The sequence below is a fragment of the Stegodyphus dumicola genome, chromosome 6, assembly GCF_044657685.1.
Source record: "Stegodyphus dumicola isolate Sdum_Otavi_A_Nest chromosome 6, ASM4465768v1".
In the NCBI taxonomy this organism is placed as follows: domain Eukaryota; kingdom Metazoa; phylum Arthropoda; class Arachnida; order Araneae; family Eresidae; genus Stegodyphus; species Stegodyphus dumicola.
The window spans coordinates 14694252-14718274 of NC_140773.1; the positions used below are offsets into that span (position 1 = coordinate 14694252).

Genomic DNA, 24023 nt, shown 5'->3' on the forward strand with positions numbered 1-24023 from the left:
GTTGTTTAATATTTTAATGCATGTTTATTATTATATACTTAATATAAATAAGGATAGATTTTTCCAAAATTTTCTATCGAAATCATGTTCTCTTAAACGGCGTTTGCTGAAAAATATTTTTTTTATTTTTTTTCTCAGACACTAATTTAGCAATTGCAAAATCAATTCTAAGCGTTATGAAGAACATTCTAATAAACAGAATAAAACCAGGAGCAAATAATTGACAATGAAAGAAAAAAGGAGAAAATAGATAACCTTTTGTTTGGCGTAGATTTTAATTGAAACTCAATCGATTTAGAGAGCGAATAGGTATAAGGCCCCTCTTCGACAAGAGTTAAAAAAATTGCCCAATAGAGAAAAATATTAAAATTTTCCAGGGAAAAAAATCAGCTTAAAATCATTCTGAAAGAAAGTTAATGATATACTAGTAAAAATGGACGAAAGTTCTTAAATATAGAAAAACATTTAAAAGGTACCAGAAACCCTTAAAATGCAAGCAGCATTCATATACTGCATGTATTTGAAATGTGTGCTGCTTTTTTAACTACACAGTACCTGAAATAATAACGAATTACCTTAGGATTATGTTTTTCATTTGGAAGCAATTGGTTTATTCTTTTATTTAGTTCCACATTAATGTCCCACATTTTCCGAAGGTTGATTTTCAAAGAAAATAGTATGTTTTTTCTTCGACACCTAAACTTGATTTTTCTCTCATCAGGAAACTGAAAGGATGCAAGACAAACCATTTGTTTTCTTTGTCAGCTTATCTGTTTGTATGTTAATTATTTAGATATTTAGAAGGAACGCATATTTACAATCAGAAAAATAAACTTTTATTTAATATTAAAACATTTACACATAGCTCCAAAATAACATTCCGAAATGAGCACTTTGTTAAAATTTCCAAATTAGCATTTCGTTGCACAGGTTACTGAAGTTATTACATTGAAAGCGGTCATTCTTTTCTTTAGTTACGATGATATAAACCTCCTAAAGTACTTAGCAGTGAAAGTTTAAGAGGTTCTTCCAAATCCAGATTAGGTATGACAGGCGAGAGTTCTTCCCAGGCTCTAGCAGCACAGATAGAATGTGCGTAGTAAATTTCAGGGCAATTTCTACAGCAACATTTCGGGCAAGACTGGAGCACTGTAGAGATGCATAATCGGCGGCACAGGAAATGAAGTAAATTGGGTTTCTAAGAAATTAAAGAAAATGAGATTTTATTTTCAAAAATAAAAACTGAGATCAAACGGGAAAAACATTTCTATTCTAGTTCTAAGATTGTATTGGTAGTAAAATAGAGTATATTCAATAAATCTTTCTGCGAGAAACTACAATAATTTTCAAGTAATACGAAAAGGATGCTTATCATTATTAATTATTGTTCTTCATAACAATAAATATTTTTTTCTTCTTATAACTGTGTAATATAAATACAAATGTGCAAAAACGTCAATCAGCTATTGAGAAATAATGATAGTACTTGTTATATAATTTCCAAACAAAAATGCAGAATGTCTTAGAAAAATTAATTAAACTGTTTCCGTTTTAAGAATAAATTAGAATTAATTCACATTACTAATAAATAATCTATGAAATAAACTTTGTTACTACTAATCTATGAGCACGATGATTAATATTGTTACGAAATGTACAGGCGCGGTAAGATAGCTTTCCCGCAAAGCAGTTTTAGGGTTGCCATAAAATAGCTAGGAGAGCAGGGTGGCCACATTTGACGAGAAATCGCCCATTTGGTGACATTTGGCGACAAAATTGGCGATATACCATAGACGGTTGGAGAGCCTTCTGGTACGAATTCCTACCGGTTTAGCCCAGAATGTTCTCGAACACAGGCCGAAAGCTATATAAACCCTGCTGGTCTGCAGTCAGTCAATGTGTGTTTCGTCGAGAGGGCGAGAGTGTGCGCCTCGCATAGAGTGCGAGTTAATCAGCATTGAGTTGGGGTCTCGTCTAGTGAGTCAATTCCTGCGGATTCGATCGAGTTAACAGCTGGGCATCGAGTGCCGAGTGGATCGTCGAGTGCACCGAAGGAGTCTCTTAGTATATCGCGGTTAGGGCATCGTCGAGAGAGCGTGTTGAGCTCCGGGAACGACTGAACCGAAGAGTCGAGAGCCGTGCTCTGTGTGTCGTTGAGAGCATCGCGAGTTGTAGCGTGGAGAGTCTCGAGAGTACGTGTAGTTCCGAGAACAACCAAGGAGAGTCGAAAGCTGTACTCTGGTGCTTTGCGGTGAAGCTGTCTCCACCGTGATAGCCTGATAACCTGAAGGCTGTGTCTCTGATTGTTCCAGCGTGTTTATAGTAGGTTTTCGACGACTGTAAAAAGTGTTATTGGAGCTGTCCTGATTCATATTGGCTAAATAAAGTGTGTTTCAATACTTCATCAAGTGTCGTCGTTATTCACTCCAAATCTACGAACCCCGTATGAACGTAACAATTGGTGTCAGAAGCAGAAAAAAAACGCAACAACTGGTGTCAGAAGTGGGTCGCAGTCCGGTTATCCGGGCGTGAGTTCGAATCTCACTTCTGACACCAGTTGTTGCGTTACCCCACTTCTGGCAACAGTTGTTGCGTTATCCACCGTCAGCTGCAAAAGCGCAAATGAACGAGATAGGATATAATGATCAGATAAGATAAGAAAGCGTGGACAGAAAAAAAGCTAGTGGCGCCATCTGTTGATGAAACCAGAACTAAAACATAATTTCTTTAAAGTCCGAAGGCAAAGATGGATTGGAATTAGGATCGTTAACTATAACAGAAAGACTTTTATGAATGTGAAATGCCTCTAGAAAATCCAATTCTGCAATGGACGATGTTTTTTGAATAATTTTGGCAGCAGAAAAATTGAAAGTGTGATTTTCGGACCAACAATGTTGGGCAACAGAAGACTTCTGTGTTTCCTTTTTTCTAACATATGCCTCAGGTTCCTTGATGCGAAATTTCGAGGCTGTCTTAATTTGGCTAATGTAAATTAAACCACACTGGCAAGGAATCCTATAAATGCCCCAGGAATTCATATCCGGAATGGGGTCCTTGAGTATGGGACGGAATGGGGGTTCTTGAGACTTGCAATTCTCTTCCGTTTCTCGACATTCTGGTCACAGGTGCACTACTACCGGGACCCTCGGCCCGGGTCAGGGTACTTCAACCCATTATGCCATACAAGGTTATTCATCCAGGTCGTAGAAGACCTCTTAGTGGCGGCGCAGGCCCCACAGTCTCTGCCCGGCTTTATACAAAGCCCCAGAGGAACAAAAATTCCCCGCTTGCAAGTTAAAAAGGTACGCTAGTCACTTTTGCCTCGGGGCACCACTCCCTCAGCAAGAATCGTTGTAAGTAAATCGGTGCTCCTCCTTGCCATGTCAGTCCCCGCTACGAAGACTGGGGAATCTGAACCTCCAACAAAAGGCCCGACTACATCGACTACTAGCTCCACAACAGCCGAAGGAACGGACACGACAGTACCAGTATGGTCCCTGCCAAGCCTGAACCTACCTGAGTATAAACTCGGGTTCTAGTCCTGTGAAGATAATTTGTATACCCCCGTGGTTGAGACTGTCTAGGTACAGATCCTAGCCAGTACTTCCCAGGCATTCGCCTGAATCAACCCCCGGGGGGGGGACATTCTGGTCACACGTAACTCATCCGACTTCAGTAATACGGTTTACCTTAAACCTTCATCTGTTTGCCTTCCACCACACTTTAAATCATGTCATCCGACTAAACAAAAGTTAGCTTCATTTTATTCCTATGTTTTCCGTGCTCTTCAATTTTGCTCCTCCAAACTATGCCTTAATGAAGAACTAAATTATTTAAAATCAATAGCTGTTGACAGGGGCTTTTCCCCCAACATTATTAATCAAGCAGTTAAAAAATTCTCATCTTAACACACTAAAAGGCACACTCTTATTTTAGATTATAAAAATTCTGTTGTCATTCCCTTCTTTCCATCAATTAGCTATAAAGTTGCTCATATTTTGCAGAAATTTAACTTTCGGGTCATTTATTCTCCCATCAATAAAATTCCGAGTTCCATACTCAAGGACCCATTCCGAATATGAATTTCTGGGGTATTTATAGGATTCCATGCCAGTGTGGTTTAATTTGCATTGGCCAAAACAAGAGAGCCTTGAAATTTTGCGTCAAGGAACATGAGGCATATGTTAGAAAAAAGGAAACACAGAAGTCTTCTGTTGCCCATCATTGTTGGTCCGAAAATCACACTTTCAATTTTTCTGTTGCCAAAATTATTCAAAAAACATCTTCCATTGCAGAAATGGATTTTCTAGAGGCATTTCACATTCAAAAAAATCTTTCTGTTCTAGTTAACGATCCTAATTCCAATCCACCTTTGCCTTCGGTCTTTAAAGAAATTATGTTTTAGTTCTGGTTTCATCAACAGATGGCGCCACTAGCTTTTTTTCTGTCCAGGCTTTCTTATCTTATCTGATCATTATATCCTATCTCGTTCATTTGCGCTTCTGCAGCTGACGATGGTGGTTCGGTAAAACCATCGAAACTAGTCCTGTGAAAATTTGAAAATATAACGCTGATTTTTGTGGTTGGACTTCTGAATTACTATTTGTTCGGCGTGTCATTATGTCTTAATTTATGTTGCTTGTTCAAGAGTTCGTGAAAAAACGGACGTAAAATTTAAAATAATGGATGGTGAGATTAAAAATGATGGGAAGATCTACGCAGGAAATGTTTAACATGTGAATTAACAATTTATTATTTAAATCACCTTTATTTATTGAGCTAGCGGTGGCTCTTACAAAATGTATCGCCAGTGGTTTCCTTCATTGCACTCTACTTTCAGCAATTAAGCAAGTAGAAGGGGAAACCCCGTGGGACAGTAAGCAAAGGGGCATCCTCGCCGCCTGCCCTGGGTCATTCAGTTTGAATTAGAAGATAACTTTGCACAAATCAGTTTAATTACAATTTCCAATATCTAGAACAGATGTCATTTCGTTTCACCGCCGGGCTTTCTAATATCTCATAACTGTACGCGGTCATCCACATCGTCGATCAACGTTTGGTGAATTTGGCGAGTAAAACTGCAACGGCGTCAACGGGTTCTCTGCCGAAACGCCAACGGTTTCTTCGCAGATGAAAATCCCTAGGGTGTTTTTTAAGTGAAAACAGATCGATGTGTACATGGACACAGAGTTTGTGCAATTCTTTGACTTCTTGTTTTGGTTTTGTGTAGCAACCATCTTGAAATTGTGCCTTCATAGCGCCGATCTTGGCGTCAAAAAAGAATTGCCAAAAAACAAGGGGTACCCAATTATAAACTTTAACCAATTAAATATTAAATCATATCAGGGGAGTATTAAATAACCAAAATAAATTAACTACTTCTAACCCAAGAAGTACGAATAAGTTACCATAACATTAACAACTGCTTTGTTGTATACCAGTTTTGCACAAAAATTGCGTTTGGCGATCGGAAAATGATGCCAAAATTTCCTAGCGCAACGGTCGTCTCTAATTGGTTGAATTTCTTCAGTTCTCGGCGTGTTTTAATCGCCCATAATTTTTTAGAACAACAAATTGAATTGAATTATCTTTTCGTTGCCATTCCAGAAACAGCAAAAACAAATAAAACGATAGTAACTATTATTTAAGATTTCTGTATAAGTTCAAGCCACAACAATTCAAACAGGATTGTGTGATTATATTACTTATGTATAGATTGTGTGATTATATTACTTATGTATATATATTACTTTAAACCTACTAAATTCTAAAATTTTCGTAACATTTATACAAGGCAATGCATAAATATCTTACGTTATATTTCAGCTGTTGGCGACCCATCCTTATGAGTGTAACTTTAAATGCCAAAATTCAACAATAACATTTCGGTATATAGGAGCCTTAGGTTAACCGTTGATTTAACTTCTCTAAAAAAGTCATGTCTGTCAGCTGAGATTTCCTATTTGTACATATGAGCGAATTAAATGGTTTGTGTTTTGACTGGCGCTGCAATCACGAAAGCTGGAGGCAGTGTCTAAACATAGCTGCGAAATTTTTAAATAAGTGTTTCAGTAAATGTTTTCAACTCTCTAAGAAAGTGTAATGCACCTTTCCTATGCAATGTCTCATTCATCAAATTGAAAAAGGAAATTTCACTTCTTCGAAACTTCAAATAACTTGTTTCGCTGTTCACTATCAACACGAGAAATCCAAAAGAAACCCTGGCACGGAATATTTAGATAAGTAACATTCTGTTCTCTATACAATATCACTAAAGTGCCATTAAATTTCTTTATTTATTATTTTCATAAGATTCTAGCATATACAATAGTTAGTAATAGTAGCAAGTTATGCAGTTCTTTTCTTCGTAACTATTCCATAGAGACGCCATATTCCTTATGAGTAGTCCGTTCTTATCAGCAATTCACACCCTTCGGAGGCCCCCCTTTTCGTGCTTACGAATTTCTTGAGAGGGAAAAATAGGGATCTCTTGGCTATCGATGAGTATAAATTGTGATTTTTGTAACTAAGATCCCCGACTTTTTTTTTTTTCAGGTCTCAAACTTAGAATTATGAGCAAATATAAATACATTGTGACGGAATTTGTTAAACTTGTACTATAATAAATTACAATGGTTAAATTAATAAATTAATTTTATATTTAACTAATATTTAAGAAAAATAAACTGTATAATTTATTTTTGCTGAAATGCTCTCACACTGTGTATGGATTTATGATTTTGTCAATTACTGTTTTTCTGAAATATACATGAATTTTTTGGGAACGGTAATAGTTAATGTTACTTTAGTTAAAATATTACGTACATCTCTGTGATGATATATGTCTTTTCTAGTTAGGTCTCAAGATAAGGGCATACACATTACCATGTAGCAATTCATTTTTTTTAACTTAGCTAAAGTTTGCTTCTTAAAGACACTAATTTTTGCAAATAAACTCCTTTTAACTACACTCATGGACACAATCGTATTTTAAGATATTTTCTACTTCTTTTCCTTTTCTTCTATAGACCTTTTTTTTTTTTTTTTTTTTTTTTCCCTCTTTTATTTTTGAGCCATTTATGTTAAATTTTATTTTGTCCCATCTTTTCTTTTTGGCCTTTGAATTCGTACAAAATGCACGAAGTTCCTTTTTACTCTCCTCAAATACGAAATTGCCCCCCTTTCTATATACCTTTCCTTCGCACCTATGCTAGATTTTTCGCCCATTAGTGCAGAAAGACTTAGCGGGTGCAAAAACAAGACATCTGTCTACTTTGTCTGTCTGTCTGTTTGTCAGCTGATCAAAGAATCTCTCACTATAGATTCTTTGAGCTGATTGTATGCGAAATGTATGGAAATTGTACCTTTTTAACTCATAAAAAAATGCTGAAAAATATTTTACGCGGTTTAAATGATAATATACGTTTTGAAAAGCGCTAATATGTGAATTTCATTAATTTAATATATAGTTTAAGTAATTAAAATCTTAGCATACTAAATCCTGGTTAGTATCCGCCTCCTTTGATATTTTTAATTGTTTTAGTTTTATGTCTTTACGAATAGAGTAGTCTAATTTTAGTTCTTTATTCCAATTTTTGACTTTTATGTAGCTCTTACAAAGTATTTTTGTTTAATTCAGGGTGATGCTGTGGACATGGATTCACCACTTGGAGATCTTAGTGACTGGGTTGCCGTGAAGGATGATTTTTTTGTCAGAACTGAAGAGACAGATCATCCACGTTTTATTTGTGCATGGAATAATGAAGAGACCAAAGTTGCGATTACTCTTCATGAGGGTACTCGCAAAGCAAGTGATCAGAATCATAAAAATAAAGTCTGTTTACTTAGTCTGAAAGAATTATATCATATACACAAACAGTTTTGTTTAATCAATAGCCAGTTAGAATCTTCTTACCCAAAAGATCTCAAACCAAACTATGTTCCATCCAAGAAAAAGTTTGAATATGTCTCGTCTGCTGTAGAATATTACTTAAGTGCAACTATTAAAGCTGTAGGCAAAAAAATTGTTATACCTACAATATTTGGCGAGGATGATGATGATCCGCTAAGCTGTTATGAAGAGAATTTAAATGAATTCAAACTTAGAACTCTTCAGAATAATGTAGAAAAGGCTTATAAAGAACTGGAAGAAATATTACAATTAAGAGAACGAGCAGAATCTTTACTACAGTTAACTACTGTATATACTCTGGAAGATCAGGTTTCCACTAACATATCTGATGCATTAGCTGAATTATATAACTTTCAGTTACAGCCTTTTCTTGAACTCAGAGAAGTATCTCGTAATCGAGTTAAACAGGCTCAATCCAAACTTAGTGAAGAAATTGGACCTAATATCAAGCAGAAAGCAGAGAAAGATTATGAAGAGTGGAATGAACAATCGTTAGTTGCTACAGAAGCATTGCAGCAGTTGTACCATGAATATTATAGGAGGACGTTGAGTTTAGTTCAGGGTAATCAGTTACTTTTCTAATTAGGTTCAAATAAATTATACTTCTTTTATTTAGTACCTTTTCCTTTTTTATATGTAACTTAACTTCAAATTAAGAATTGCTGTTATCTTAATATGAATAAGGTAAGTGTGCTGTTTAGTATATATCTTGAAGTTATCAAGCAATTTAAGTTCCTAGTGCTTTTTTCGTCATTTTAGTTTTAGCTGCTCATGATTTTAAAAAAATTACACTGTTCATAAAGATAACAGAAGAAACTATATGCAAGAAATGTTTGTAAGTTTTGTATAAAAGTATGAATTTTTTTTTAAATTATGAATTTCTCCAGCAAAAGCTGGAATTTCTCTCTTCCTCCGCCCCAGAAAAATACAATATAAAAATTTTATATATATTTTTGAAGTATGTGGATTAGTTTTGACTCTCTGTCTTAAAACTTTCAACAATAATGAAATAAAAGGAATTAATGTATGTAAAAGTTCATAATTTATTTTTAGTGCATTAGACAGTTTTATAAGGTAACTTTCTTAACTGACTTTAACTCATCTTTGAATTATGATAGTCTTTCAGTTGGCTGTGAAAATATTGATATATATTAAAGCTTATAAATTTTCAGTTGAATTGGTGATAATTTAGTGCTAGAGAAACTGCTTTCAACATAGTTGCTTTAAAAATGATATGTTAAAGAGTTTTCTTAAATTTCTTTCCTAAATGTGAATTTAGATTCCTTAATTAAAATTGAAAGGAAGTGTTAGCTGAGTTCATCTTTGCTTTTAGTACTCGAGCGTATTTTAATGTATTTTAGCTCTAAGAATAATTATTTTCCATTTTGGTATCGATTCAGTAAAATTTCTTATTAGTAATATAAAATATAAAATCAAAATATGCAGTTGCTGAAAGTAAGATGGTGAATTGATATTGTTAGAAGAATAGGTAGTTTGGGTTTTCATCCGCAGAGAACCCGTTGGCGCTTCGGGAAGGAACCCGTTGGCGCCGTTGCATTTTTACTTGCCAAGCTCGCGGTTCACCGATGATGAGCCGAGCTGTAAGCGTGATATTTATTATTTTGTAAACGTGATTTTTAGTGCATGTAAATTCAAGTTAGCAGACAAAACAATATATTAAGCATATGGTAGTAAAAATTCACAGATAATATGCATGTAGAAGTAAAACTAACCGGTTAAACATGATATACGGATATAAATTTGTATTAAATTCAAGATAGCACAGAAAAGAATATATTAAGCATAAGACAATATATAAGCATTTATAATGGAAATAAAAAATATAAATTAGTATTAATGTACTGAAATTACCCGGTTAAACGTGATAAACGAAAAAAAATTTGTCTTAAATTCCAGTTAACACGGAAAACAATATAATCCTTACATCAGCAGTGGTTTGCTAATTTTGATGACCATGGTGATGCATCAAACTATTCTGTCATCTTTGATAATCAATCATATTTTTTATTTCAATTTAATGATCTATTTATGTCACACCTGCAATCCTCTGAAAGGTTATTGTTAGAAAAGCATTAACAAGATATTACCTTGTTAAAATTTTACGCCATAAAAATTGATTTATTCTCATAATTTTAGATCACAATAACCAATAATAAAAATAAAAGCATTACTTAAAATGCACATGCATATTTTTGCTGCCTACGAAAACAAATTATTTTACGGGTTAAAAACCTCATAGTTCTGCATGCTTACACCTGTTAATAATTAAGAACACAACATCAACATCCGTGTTACAAATTAGCATTTGCCTCTCCCGCCATATTTTCCTTTCATCCCGAACCGAGAACCGGCATTTATCTACCAAAATATTTCTATCTATTCGTCGTTAAAAAAATTCAGAAAAAATAATAATAAATAAGAGAAGAATAATATAAATCTGCAAATGCGAACAACAACAGTGATAATTCAACAAAGTGAACACAAGAGGAATGGTTGCAAACTTCGAACAAGCGAATAGGATAAATCCGCGGGGTTACCAGGTTTGAACTATTATCGCCAAAGTTGGCGATGTTTACATTTACCGGGTTCTCTGCGGAAGTGCTTCCGGTAGTTTTTTATGATCTACACTCCCATTGAAAAGTTATGAACTCATTTTCTACTCTTGTGAATTGTTGTTGACAACTTTTGTGAACTGTTGTATGTTGTTGACTATCTTGGAGAAAGCATTTATCTGCATGTCTTAATGTATATTTTAATAACACATCTAGTCCCATCTATTTTTTCTAAACATTCATTAAAAAGTAATAAAAAATACAAAATTTCTTTTATGTGTGATACATTAAAAATATAATAAGCAGTTCGGAATTGATGTACCTTCTGTACAACATCAACAACATTATCAGTTTGGTAATTAGTAGTCCTGTGAATACTTATAATTATTAAATGCATATTTCATAAATTAAATTATTATTTAAAATTTTTTTCTTTAGGTATATTGTTAAAAACAAAGATTTAAATTAAACTTGAGTAAGAAATTAACATCAATTTGCATCGCACAGTAAAATTTATTTTTAATAAATTTATGAAGTATTTGTAATCTGAAAACTTATTTACATCTATAGTTACAAAGGTTAAGAAAAAGGAATTGCATTTTTTGCATTATATGGTGGAATTTATTTTCATGAACAAAAAGGGCTTAATTTATAATAGTATTCATTTTTTCAGAAGTCAAATAATCTTCAGTGACTTATTCTGGAATTAATGATGTTATTCTTTCCTGATTTTATACTTTTTTAAGCTTAGGTTAAATTATTTGTATTATTTTTTATTTATCTGTGGAAGTTTTTTTGTATAATTTTATTTTGCTAACAAGGAAAATTGTGTTTTGAAGGTCAGAGAGATAGAATGATTGAAGATAAAAAGAAGTATGGAAAAGTTGCTTTTGAACTGCATGGTATGCCTCGTTTGTTAAAATTGGAATCCTTGGTTTGGCAAGAAGACTTAAAACTGCATAATGCAATTAAAGCAACTAAGGAATTCCAACGTGACAAAATTAAGAGTCAGGTTAAAAATTAGTTATTTTTCTGCTTCAATTTGATAGAAGTTAATATTTCAGATTTATGGCTTTATGTGTTGAATCCATAATGAATGCTTTTAATTCCATGTACTGTACTTTTTAGTTAGCCTATATCAATGATGATAGTGGTGGAGTGTATGAAATTGAAAGGATTGAAGAAGAAATAACTAATGCTCAAATAGGTGTCCTTGATGCTCATCTTGAAGTACTGGATGTTGAAGAACGCTTATACAAGAGTCAGTTAGCTATTTTGAACAAAGAGTACAAAGGTAAAATGAATATCAATTTATGAACATCGAATGTTTTTGGATATATGCAGTATAAAGGCTAAGATCCGGAATCATCATGACTATGATCATTCTTGATTTTGGAAATTTTCGTATGTTAGATCATTAATTTAAATCTAATAAGATGACATGTAGAAATTACAATATTAAAAATATAAATGCCTCATAAATGCATCACTATTTCATAATGATGCATTTATGAGGCAATTTTAATTTCTTTAAACAGTGAATACGAAACGGCTTCTACTGTCTCAATTTTAACTAAACTGCATTTCTATGCTAATAATTGCTTTATCCATTTTTGAATTATATTTTTCAATGGCAGAATCTGCTGCATAAGTTTCTGCTTTGAGATTTTCTACTGATGTATTAAATACAGTACAGTCAAAAGTCGTTAATTCGGACACCCATAATCCGGAATGATCTATATACCGGACCGACGCATGCGCATAGGCGTAAGACCTTTACGGCTGCGAATATGGGTGTGCGCAAGCGCATAATACGTTTACGCATGCGTGTTTAATGTACAACAGACGGTATAAACTAAGCTAAAATTATCTAATTCAGTTAATGTTGCAGATTGTGTTGTTCCTTAATCTTCAAATTGGATCTGGCTTATTATTTTTTGCAGACTGTTAAAGCAATTTTATAAAAGTAAGCTTGAACTTTCGATTATGACAAATAGAATTTCCGATATATATTTACTAATATGTAAAAGATCTACAAAGCGAAAGTATGTTTTGAAATCCGAAATCTGTTTATCAATTTCACGCTGCTCTGCGGCAGGGGGGGGGCAGAAACGCTGCGGCGCGCAATGAATTGGAAGTTGATCTGTCAGCACAATTTTTATCTTCAGGGCAGGTGTTTTTATTTTATTTGGCTTATAATTCCTTACTGAATGTAGTATTTCATCTGGATGTACACCGTCTTTGATATGATTTAAATCAAGTTCCTCGTCATTATAATTCGCTTCCGATAGTGAAGAAAGTGACAGAAAGGTTATTGAAAACGAAATCATTTCGATTGACAAAGTCGGTATTCTCGACACAGCAATTATAGGACTTGAACAGCGGAACTTTGTAACTCAACAAGAAATTATGTCTGTTTAATAGAATTAAATAGAAAGTATTATCACATAAAATGAAGCAACTTAAACAACTTACATTGAAAAAAATGTTTAATAAAGTAAACAAATAAATATTAAGCTTTTTCTTTTTGTAAATTTTGATACCCTTTAGATCATAATTGTTCTTTATTTCATAAATTACGGTTTCATATTTTTAATTTTGTAATTTCTGCATGCCATCTTACCAGATTTAAACTGATGATCTATAATCCGGAAAAATCGATAATCCGGAATCGCCGAAGTCCCGACTAGTCTGAATTAACGACTTTTGACTGTACAAAGTCTTTAATCCGGACTCATCGGGACTTTGGTGATTCCGGATTAGGGGTTTTTCCAGATTATAGATCATCAATTTAAGTCTGGTAAGATGGCAGATGGCATGCAGAAATTATAAAATTAAAAATATGAAACCGTAATTTATGAAATAAAGAGCAATTGTAATCTAAAGGGTATCAAAATTTACAAAAAAAAAAAAAAAAAAAAAAAAAAGCTTAATATTTATTTGTTTACTTTATTAAATATTTCTTTCGATGTAAGTTGTTTAAGTTGCTTTGTTTTATGTGCTAATACTTTCTCTTTAATTCTATAAACAAACATAATTTCTTGTTCAAATCCTGTAATTGCTGTGCCGAGAATACCGACTAACTTGTCAATCGAAATTTTTTCTTTTTCACTAACCTTTCTGTCACTTTCTTCATGCCTTTATCCATTTTTTGCAGCAATTCCACTTTTTGTTTGATGGACGTCGAAACATGCTTTTGCTTTGTAGATCCTTTGGCAGCTCCAGGATTGGAAACTCTTTATGAGATAAGCGAAAGTTCAGGCTTACATTTTATAAAATTGCTGTAACAGTCTGCAAAAAATAATAAGCCGGATCCAATTAGAAGATTAAGAAACAGTGCAATTTGCAACATTAACTGAAATAGATAATTAGATCATTTTAGCATAGCTTATACCATCCGCTATACATTAAACGCGCATGCATAAACATATTATGTGATTGCGCAGAAAGTTTGTAGCTTTGAGGTCCGGATTATGGATCATTCCGGATTAAAGACTTTGTACTGTATTGCAATATCTAGATCTTCTAGCTGAGCTTGAATTTATTGTAATGTAGCAAAATGAGTTAAGATTTCCTTCTTAGAGTTCGCTTCACTGAAAATTGCTTTTGAAGTACTAAAAGTTTTTGTAAAATTGGAACTAATATGCATATATTTTTTAAGTAGTAGTTCCATATTGAAATTAAATTGCTCTAGCAATAGTTACTGGAAAAAACATTGGAAATGGAAGTAACCTTTTGATTCAGTGATCACTTCAGTGTCACCACTTTGTTTTGAGGATCTTAAGAATTCTACCCAAATCTCATCACTCTATACTTTATTTGCAATATATCTTTAGAGTGCCAATTTATCCATAACAAAAAAATATTCTACAGTAGTTACATAACTATTTGCACTAACTTATCTAACGTTGTGCAGCTTGCTATGTGACTTACAGAATGAATGTTACGTTGAATCTAAATTAAACAAAAACTTGAGTTGTCATTTCTTGTTAAATAATTAAAATTAATTAGCTATGTTGGAGTTACAATAGACAAATAGGTATTCTTAATACATATTGTGGTGATTTTAAAATTTTGTTAACCAACCTGTTGAGTATGTGCATTCAGTGTTAAATCCATTTTTCATAAAACATTTTAGCTTGATCCATTAACATTGGAGCGGACTCTCCAGTAGCACACGCTCCAAGTCACAGTATTTCAGACATTCAGTTATCATATTGTCATGGCGATTGCTTTTATTATAATGAATGATTTTTCTATTATTTATTGCAAATAGAGTATCTAAATCCATCAAAATGCAATAAATTCCCTTTTCTGTCATTTATTGTGGACTTTCTTCTGCTTTAGTCTTCATATAATTTTGATATAGATCCATCTTTTGCTACAAATTTATTTTTTTCTTGATTCCTATCGAAACATGCTTCACTCAGCGCATCTTTCTACAGCTTTATAATTTGAAATTTTCTTCAACTTAAACAAAAATTCGGACGTTAATTTTAATGTAGAGGTGGACCAAATTAGAAAGTTAAGCAAAAGTGCAATTTGCTAAGTTAAACTGACCTTAAATTTCTTGGAATCTAGTTCTTTCTCCTTTCACAACTGCTGTGCCAACAAATGAAAATTAGTATGAGCAACATCCCTTTCAAATATATCTTAAACAAATATATCACAGGGCTTCACTTATTGGTTTGGTAAGAGGGAAAAATTATAATCTCCCACAGTGACTCAAGAGCTGAAAGTGTGGTCCAGGCCAACATCAGTCAGTGTACTGTAATTTCCTAGCCAACAATTGTTTGAAAATGAAATGTAGGAATCTCTGCTAGCTGGTAGAGAAATTGCTTTTTTGAGCACACCTGAATTTTCTTGAGTGTCATATTCTCCGTGCTAGACTTTGTAAAAATTTTTTTTCCTGGTGGTCCCTAGATCCAGATTAGAACATTCTGAATATTGGATGACCGGGTTTTTGGACTTTGCATTGTATATATAATTCCTATCCATAATACATTCACTACTGGCATGTAAAAAGACACTACCTTCCAGATACCAGTAAGCTAGTCTTGTGTAGTAATACCCAAAATTAATTCCAATATGAGAATTCAGGGTTGTTTTAATCAAAAATATGATTTTAATGTTTATGTAATTTATTTAATTATTTGTAAATGTTTTAACAATTTTAGTATTATATTGGGTCTCTGGAAAGTTCTGCAATTTTTTTTATGATAAATACAAATGTAATAGCTCAAAAACTGCAGAAAATTTAATTGGATCATATAAGCACCATTTTGTTCCCTGACTTTTTGCCATCTTTCGGGAAGCTGTAAAATTCTTTTTTTTAAATTCCAATAGGTTTATTCTTAAAGAAGTTAACATAATGCTATTTGACAGTCTCCAAGGAATCAAACTGCCATTCAGAGAATTTTGAAGTGACCTGAAAAGAAGAAAATTGGAGAGGGCAGTATCTAGTGAATATGGGGGGGGGGGATCAGAAACCATCTCTGCTGTTACTCGATTAGTCTTTACCTGACATTCATTGAAATGTGAGGCTGACCATTGTCATAATGGAAAAGACATCTTAAGATTGGTTAATTCCAGGTGCTTCACTTTGATTTCTGCTTTCAGAACTGTCATTTGGAAATAGTATTTTTCTCAACATGTGGTTTAATTTGGTAGCAACAATGCCTTTGTAGTTCCACTATACATAATGCATTACTTTTTTTAAATGCATCCCCCCTCTTACTTTTCCTAAAGTACCTTACCCATGATCTTTTTCTTACAACACTTTTGTATATTGTCTGCTTTTATCTCCAGCAATGAGCCGTTTCAAAAAAGGAATTTCTTTTCAGCAAAGAATCACAAACCGAAACTCAAGCAAGCGTATTCTATTCAATTAAAATATGGGATATCCACGCATCTTAGTGGCCTACATACACAGTCTTCTTCAAATAATCATCTACTAATAGAAAATAGTGCACAAGTAGTTGATGAAATTATAAAAGATTCCATAAATACTGATGACCTGTTTGATGAACATACTTTGTTGAACAAGTTAATTTAAAACCAAAGGAATTTGACACTGTATTTTGGTTCAGGTTCTGAAAAGAACTGAATACTATTGATGAAAAGTAGAAAGCAATTTTTAAGGTGAAAGGACTGATATTTCATATTGCAGTATTTCTAAAATGCTCAAGTTTGCAATGTCCTTGCTTGGGACTTCTGCTCCCGTTGAGTTCACTTATGGGGAACATTTCGCCTTCATAAAAGGGTATGTATCTACTGTTAACTACTTTCTGTATCTACTGTTAAACATCTGCCGAATTTTAAAATTAATTCAGAACTTTCTTGCTGTAAATTTTATGATGTAATTAAAACAAGGAAGCCATTTCTGAAAAATGTCTAGTAAAAAATGTAGCCATATTTTTTACTAGACATTAGCTAAATAAATAAAGTTTAATGTTTCAGTAAACTGTTAAGACTTTTAAATAATTTCAAGAATATGTCCTGGATTGGACCCAAAAAATATGGTAAGTCAATCTATTCACCCCTTTCACCAGTGCTAGACAATCATTTCTCCCCCATTCCCTTACAAAACTAGAAAAATACACATATATTTTTATTTTTTTTAATTTAAATTATTTTTTTGTGTTTTATAAATTAAACAAGAAAAAGTACAAACAAAAATTGACAAATACTAAAGCTAAAATTTCCTCTATTGCATTTGTATTTTAGTATTAAATAGTGTTATGATAATAATAGGATTTTTTTTTTTTTTTTTTTTTTCTAGAACAGAATAATTATTTTCTCTTTATTTCTTATTGGAAAATTTCCTTTGCTATATGTCCAAGAATCACATATACTGAAGTAACATTGTATTTAAACAGCAAATCAGAACTAGAGGCCACATGTCAAAAATATGAGTCCTAGCTTCTTTAAGACTATTAATTAATCCAAGTGCAGTTTTCTATGGACTTCGCTGAAGCATTATAAAGAGACTATGCCTCTACTACCATCTCATATATGAGTTGTTGGTCTGTTTGAGGAAACCACATGGTTCAAATATCAGCCACTTTTTAGCCAAGGTGCTGCGGTACCACTTCAGATATCCTTTTCAGCGTGCGGGTTTTATATTCTTATAAACAGTGGAAATCTTTTGTAGTTGTAATCTTTTGATTTCTTACTTAGCAGGCTCACTTTGTATGATAATTATTAGACTGTTGAGTTATGTATTAATATATGCAACTATCACAGCTCTGTATGTAATTATCTTATTGTTGAGTTTGAATTCAATTTCTAAGTAAGGCATGGATTATTTGTAAAGTCTTTCTGTACTCATGCAGGGTTGATGTTAGCATTTTGTTGCTCTATGAAGTATATACTGTAATGTATTTTGCAGTAATTGACAAAATAACAGATAATCTTCTTAGTAAAACATAAATTTTATTTTTTGTTTACGGATATAGATAATTTGAATACAGTCTTTTAGTTACAAATTTTTCATGCATCTCCTAGCTGGTAAAACTTCAGAATTCTCATTTTAAAATAATTTCTTACGTTGCTGAGCAATGGTTACATCATACAAATATGGTGTTGCCACTTCAATAATAAATATAGTTATTTATTAAATAACAAAATATTACCCTTCCAATCCTAAATTTTGCTGTCTTTCAAGTTTTTCTCACCTGTAATGATTCTACTGTTTGCAACACCAGCCCTCTACATAAAATAACACTTTATTTCTATAGTGAATATTTTATTTCTATACACTTTATTTCTAGGAAATATTTTTGATAACATAATGCAAGATCAGTAGCTTTCATTATCCCAAACAAATGCCTTGGTAAATGTGCTTCTATGCAGTGACAATTTCTTAATATTTTGTTCTTTTAGTATGATCAGATTTGGTTATGCTTTAAAATTTTATAGCAGTTTGTTGTATAAGTAATAAGAACTGTTTATTGCATTATATTGCTTGAAGACAAAAGGAAATTCTTCGAAGTAATCTTTATTTTTTAATTAACTGTTATCTTATATAAGTAATAAGAACTGTTTATTGCATTATATTGCTTGAAGACAAAAGGAAATTCTTCGAAGTAATCTTTGTTTTTTAATTAACTGTTATCTTAATCTGAATAATAATAGTTGCATTCATCATTTGTATTCCAAAGAAACATACTGGTGCTTTATCCTGTGCCCTAATGGGCTATCTAAAGTTTTGTTGCTTTTACCACAAAAATGATGAGTTTCCATCAGAAAGTCTTTAGCAGAAGCATCAAGTCTTAGGCTCATAAGTCTGTTGTGTCTTTAGGCTCATAAGTCTTATTGTGCTGTGTTGCACTTTACTATGATTATATAATTCAAAAATTAAAATTGACTGAATTTTGCATTGCATTTCAGTTAGTGCAGTGTTATTGCATTTAACTGAGAGGGTTATATTGCATTAACTGAAATGGAGCAAATTGCAAAGCAACTTGTTTATTTCTAATGAAAATGAATATATGCAGGAGGAAAATATTTTGATCTGCTAATCCTGTGACTACTCAATTTTTTAACAAAATCACTTAAAAATCACACTTTTTAGTGCATATTTGATATCCACATGCATTTGGGAATACTAATATTAGCATATTTTTGTAACAAACATTTTTAAATATTGATTTAGATCATAAGAATGAACGTTTAGAAAAATTAATATTAGATACAAACATATAAAGAAAATATTCTAAACAGCACACTGTTTGAAAGGCTCTTTTTTTAATTTTTTTTTTTTTATTGGATTAAGATGTGTATTGCTTGCAAAATAACAACTGTCAATTTCCAAGGATTCAGAGTAGAACTGTCTTTCAGTTGCACTGGTTGATTATCTATCTAAATGTTTTTTGATATGCTGTTCAACAATCATTTGCATGCAAAACTCCTGCAGCTTAATTTTTTTTGCAAAGTACATAAGCAAAGATTTTCACGTAATATTTTCTGTATTTTTTTTGGGGGGGGGGAGAGTTGGATACTGTAACATTTCTCTGTTACATAAATCAACACCATCTATTATGTTGCTATAACTATAAACAGTAACTAGTTTCATTGCAGTTTACTTAATTTGCATTTCATCAAATGAGAACTTGCATTACGAATAGTACTCATGAGAAAAACACTTGTTCTGCCATTTCATAACTCTACCCCTTTGAAATGCAAGCATTTCATTAAATATTTTATCTTTTAAAAAATTAGAAGGAAGGTCTTTTATGTGCTCTTATTTACTGTTCTGTAAGTAACTGTTTTTCTTTTTCTGAAACTAAAATGTCTGCCAATTAAAGAGATATTTAGTAGTTATTCATTGTGACACTGTAACTTTTTAATAGCAATTGATCAAAAAGTAATTTTGGTAGAAGCTGTATAGTGACTACATTTTGGACTGTACACTGTTCTTTCACCTGTATATATTAGAAAATCAGGAATGTGTTCAGTTTATTCAAAAAAAAAATCAGGAATGTGTTCAGTTTATTCAAAAAGCAATTTTGGTAGAAGCTGCATAGTGACTACATTTTGGACTGTACACTGTTCTTTCACCTGTATATATTAGAAAATCAGGAATGTGTTCAGTTTATTCAAAAAGTAATTTTGGTAGAAGCTGCATAGTGACTACATTTTGGACTGTACACTGTTCTTTCACCTGTATATATTAGAAAATCAGGAATGTGTTCAGTTTATTCAAAAAAAAAATCAGGAATGTGTTCAGTTTATTCAAAAAGCAATTTTGGTAGAAGCTGCATAGTGACTACATTTTGGACTGTACACTGTTCTTTCACCTGTATATATTAGAAAATCAGGAATGTGTTCAGTTTATTCAAAAAGTAATTTTGGTAGAAGCTGCATAGTGACTACATTTTGGACTGTACACTGTTCTTTCACCTGTATATACTAGAAAATCAGGAATGTGTTCAGTTTATTAAAAAAAATTCAGGAATGTGTTCAGTTTATTCAAAAAAAAAAAAAAAAAAAAAAAAATCAGGAATGTGTTCAGTTTATTCAAAAAGTAATTTTGGTAGAAGCTGCATAGTGACTACATTTTGGACTGTACACTGTTCTTTCACCTGTATATACTAGAAAATCAGGAATGTGTTCAGTTTATTAAAAAAAAAATCAGGAATGTGTTCAGTTTATTCAAAAAGTAATTTTGGTAGAAGCTGCATAGTGACTACATTTTGGACTGTACACTGTTCTTTCACCTGTATATATTAGAAAATCAGGAATGTGTTCAGTTTATTCATATAGGACGAAACATTTTAAGCCATTATCTTGCTCTTTTTTTTGGGGGGGGGGGGCTATAAATGTTTTCCAACTAAATATGCTCTTGAAGGTTTGAATTACATTTTCTATATTATTATTCCATTCTCAATTTTGCCTGTCATATTAAGTCCTTGAAATTTGCCCTGAAAATATTCTGTTATGTCGTAAATTTTATTTAGTTTTGACCATTGATGGTTTTCTTCATCTGTTTGCTAAAATTCCCAATCACTTTAATGAAAATATATTTTTGCAGTATTTACAATTGAGACTAAATAAAAAATAATAATATAAGCTTTTTTCATTTATTTATTTCTATCCATTTTTTTTTTCCACCATTTGAATGATTGCTTGATTATGCTGTTCAACATATCTGTTTATTTCTGTTACTAGCATTTGTAAAATTCGATTGTCAAAAAAGTTCAGAATCATTCAAGTTATTTTATTCTTCATTCCAAAATACATCATTCACCATATTCAAAGTTGTTCCTGGATTGCGAGGAAAAAGAAGTGAGGCAGGAAGCATCGGAGTGTTTTTTCATATCTGTTTAACACCAGTGTCAGACAGTTTGAAAGGTTAGTGAGTCATCTTCATACTAGAAAGGAATCCGATAAAGAACTATCATTATTGCTCGTACTGTTATCAAAATCATTAAAATTGCTTTTAGAATCTTGCATTTCATCAGAAATATAGGCTGTATTACTAGCTGAATGTTTTCTTGCTAGCCATATCTCAAAATAATACACAAGGAATAAGATTGGGAAAAGAGATTTGTGAACGTTTTTGCAAAAACATGAAAATTAGTGGACAACCAACTACATCTGTTTACCAAAAGTTGACTTGAAGTACTACGCAAAATGCTTAACTGATAGTTAAACATTGGAATGGTGGGATGCACTTTGAAATATTAGTAACAAATGCATGCCTGCATATATGTGGTCTGTGGAAATGGTAAGATAAGCAGTCAGAGGGTTAATAGGAATTAGTTTCTGTGATGAAACAAAATCTTTATTTAAAATAAATAAATAAATAAAATCATTCGTAATGCAAGTTGAATAGAAATTGTAAATATTTTAAAGCAATCTCTATTAAGAGTTTCTTTAAATTCTATTATCAAATGCTTGTTTTGTATCCAGATTTATATAATTTTTTTTTTTACACAAATAAAGGAAAGTTTAAGAAGTTTTTTTTTATTTTTTTTTTTATTTTTATTTTTTTATTTTTAGACAGTGTAGAAATTGGTGTCTTTTTCGATGCAGTTGAAAATCCTGAAGATTTGCCTGATACTGTGAACAGCTCTCCAGAGCAAAATCCCAAAGTTTCCAAATTAAAAGAGAAGCTAAATAGGATTTACAGAAAGAGAGCAAATATTCGCAACAAAAAGGTTTGAAGAATTTTTTAAAAATAACATCTGACAATTTCATTCAAAAAAGATATCTAAGGCTCACAGTAGTTTATTTGCAATGAGCTGCAAAATGGCATACAATGGATAGCAGAATTCAGGATTATCTGCACACTCACCAAGAAAACATGAATTCATTGGCAGATATGGCAAGCATTTGTGAACTCACTGTTGACTAATTTTTCATGAAATAAGAAAGATAAGAGCCATTAATGGTGGCACATTAAAAATTTTATGAATTAGTAGTCAATCAATATAATAATAAAAAAAAATCAATTAGCTCTGATGATTCATAGAACTAGATGTAAGCATAGCAGTATAAAAGGTAAACAGTTATAGCTGTCGTTTGCCAACATATTCTGTATCATAAAAGCATATTATCTTCCTTAATGATCACATTTTATTGCTAACATTCCATTATGCCTCTGTTATAAATTGTTTCTCTATTCATTGTGAGTTCTAATAATTTTCTATTTTTATCACATCTAGAAAAGAATTTTTGAAGGTAGCAGTAAACGATTCAGATATTAGGTCTCTAACTAGTTCTAAATGTTTGGCATGAATTATGAAACAAATGAAAATACAAACATAAATTTTATTATAAGCACCATTTCTTAATCAATGCCTGCCTGTATAATTAATTTAAATTAATGTCCTTTTCCTCACACTTTGTGTATAACTGATCAAATATTTCCTTCAGTTTACTACTAAACACATTATACTTCTTTAAATGTAATTCACTGACACTTAAGTTCACACTTTCTATGCTAAATTTACATTTCATTGTTTATGATTTTAGTATCCATTTGATCTTCCTGATTCATGTTTAAGATAGATGAAATTACAATTTTTACCACTTTAGATTCACCAGCTGGACACCACTTTACAGAAAATACTTTCACAAAAATCTGTGCTATAGACAAATCAACTTCATAATGTTATGTTGAATGTGTGCTGGTTCGAAAACAAATTTTGGACATCACACAGATGAACTAAAATCCTTTTATTGTAGCTGGTGTACTTTAGGCTGCACATGATCTCATTCTCATCTTTACACTTCTTGTCACAGCCACTTACTACCATGGAATGTGCAGTTTATTCCAATGCTTCAATTTGGCATGACTCTTGGTGTTCTTTCTTTTACTCTCAGATCCTTCATTGCAGGCTTTACTCTTAACCTCTTTACTGCTTCCTTGTAACCATAAATGAATAAAAATCTCATGATATCACTGCTTATGGCAACAACAGTTGTCTTCCTAAATGCATTCTAGAGATGCTCATTTGGGTTCAGATCTGATGTTGTTACTGGCCACTTTATCCACCAAAAATGCTCACTATGAAGATATTTATCAACAAGTTGGGTACTCAGTAGATGAGTGTTACTGCCTATGAAAAGACATATACAGGGATTTAGCATCTCCTGTTCGTACATTTGAGGAGTCAGAACCCTTTATCAGATACATGGAATGGTATGTGGCCATTGTAATATGTTGCATACTAAGATCATGAAACCTGCACTTCCATGATGATCCTTTGCTGATGCTGGAAGAATGGTACGAGGTTCTAAATTCAGCATTAGTATCTAGACTGAGTTTGGCCCCATGGCAGAAGAGAACTCAGGCCAAATGAAGTTGGATTTTAGGGTAATAATATTCTGTGCACTATACCTAAAGTTCTGTGATGGGTGAGTAAGTAGGATGGGTGCCAAAAAAGCCTTCTTGCATAAGGTTTTAGGAAAGAGTAAACTAAGTTTCTAGTAGCAACAAAGAACTCATGAGGGAGCTATATTATGGCTGTAGCAGTCCTCTAATATCTGTCTGGAAAGGCCGTCATTAGAGGATACTGGTTTTCATCGAG

The 24023-nt window shown here is 32.4% G+C and overlaps 1 protein-coding gene across 1 annotated transcript in view; it reads left to right on the top strand.

Annotated features, from left to right (window-relative positions):
* The first annotated feature begins 7069 nt into the window (after nucleotides 1-7069).
* Nucleotides 7070-24023, top strand: part of LOC118181433 (junction-mediating and -regulatory protein-like) — a 47671-nt gene continuing 30717 nt past the window's right edge. Inside the window, exons 1-5 of the mRNA XM_085818125.1 lie at nucleotides 7070-7504; nucleotides 7640-8474; nucleotides 11325-11497; nucleotides 11614-11779; nucleotides 21991-22148. Coding sequence (XP_085674251.1) covers nucleotides 7655-8474; nucleotides 11325-11497; nucleotides 11614-11779; nucleotides 21991-22148 — 1317 coding nt within the window. The 5' untranslated portion in view covers nucleotides 7070-7504; nucleotides 7640-7654. The remainder of the gene's footprint in view (nucleotides 7505-7639; nucleotides 8475-11324; nucleotides 11498-11613; nucleotides 11780-21990; nucleotides 22149-24023) is intronic.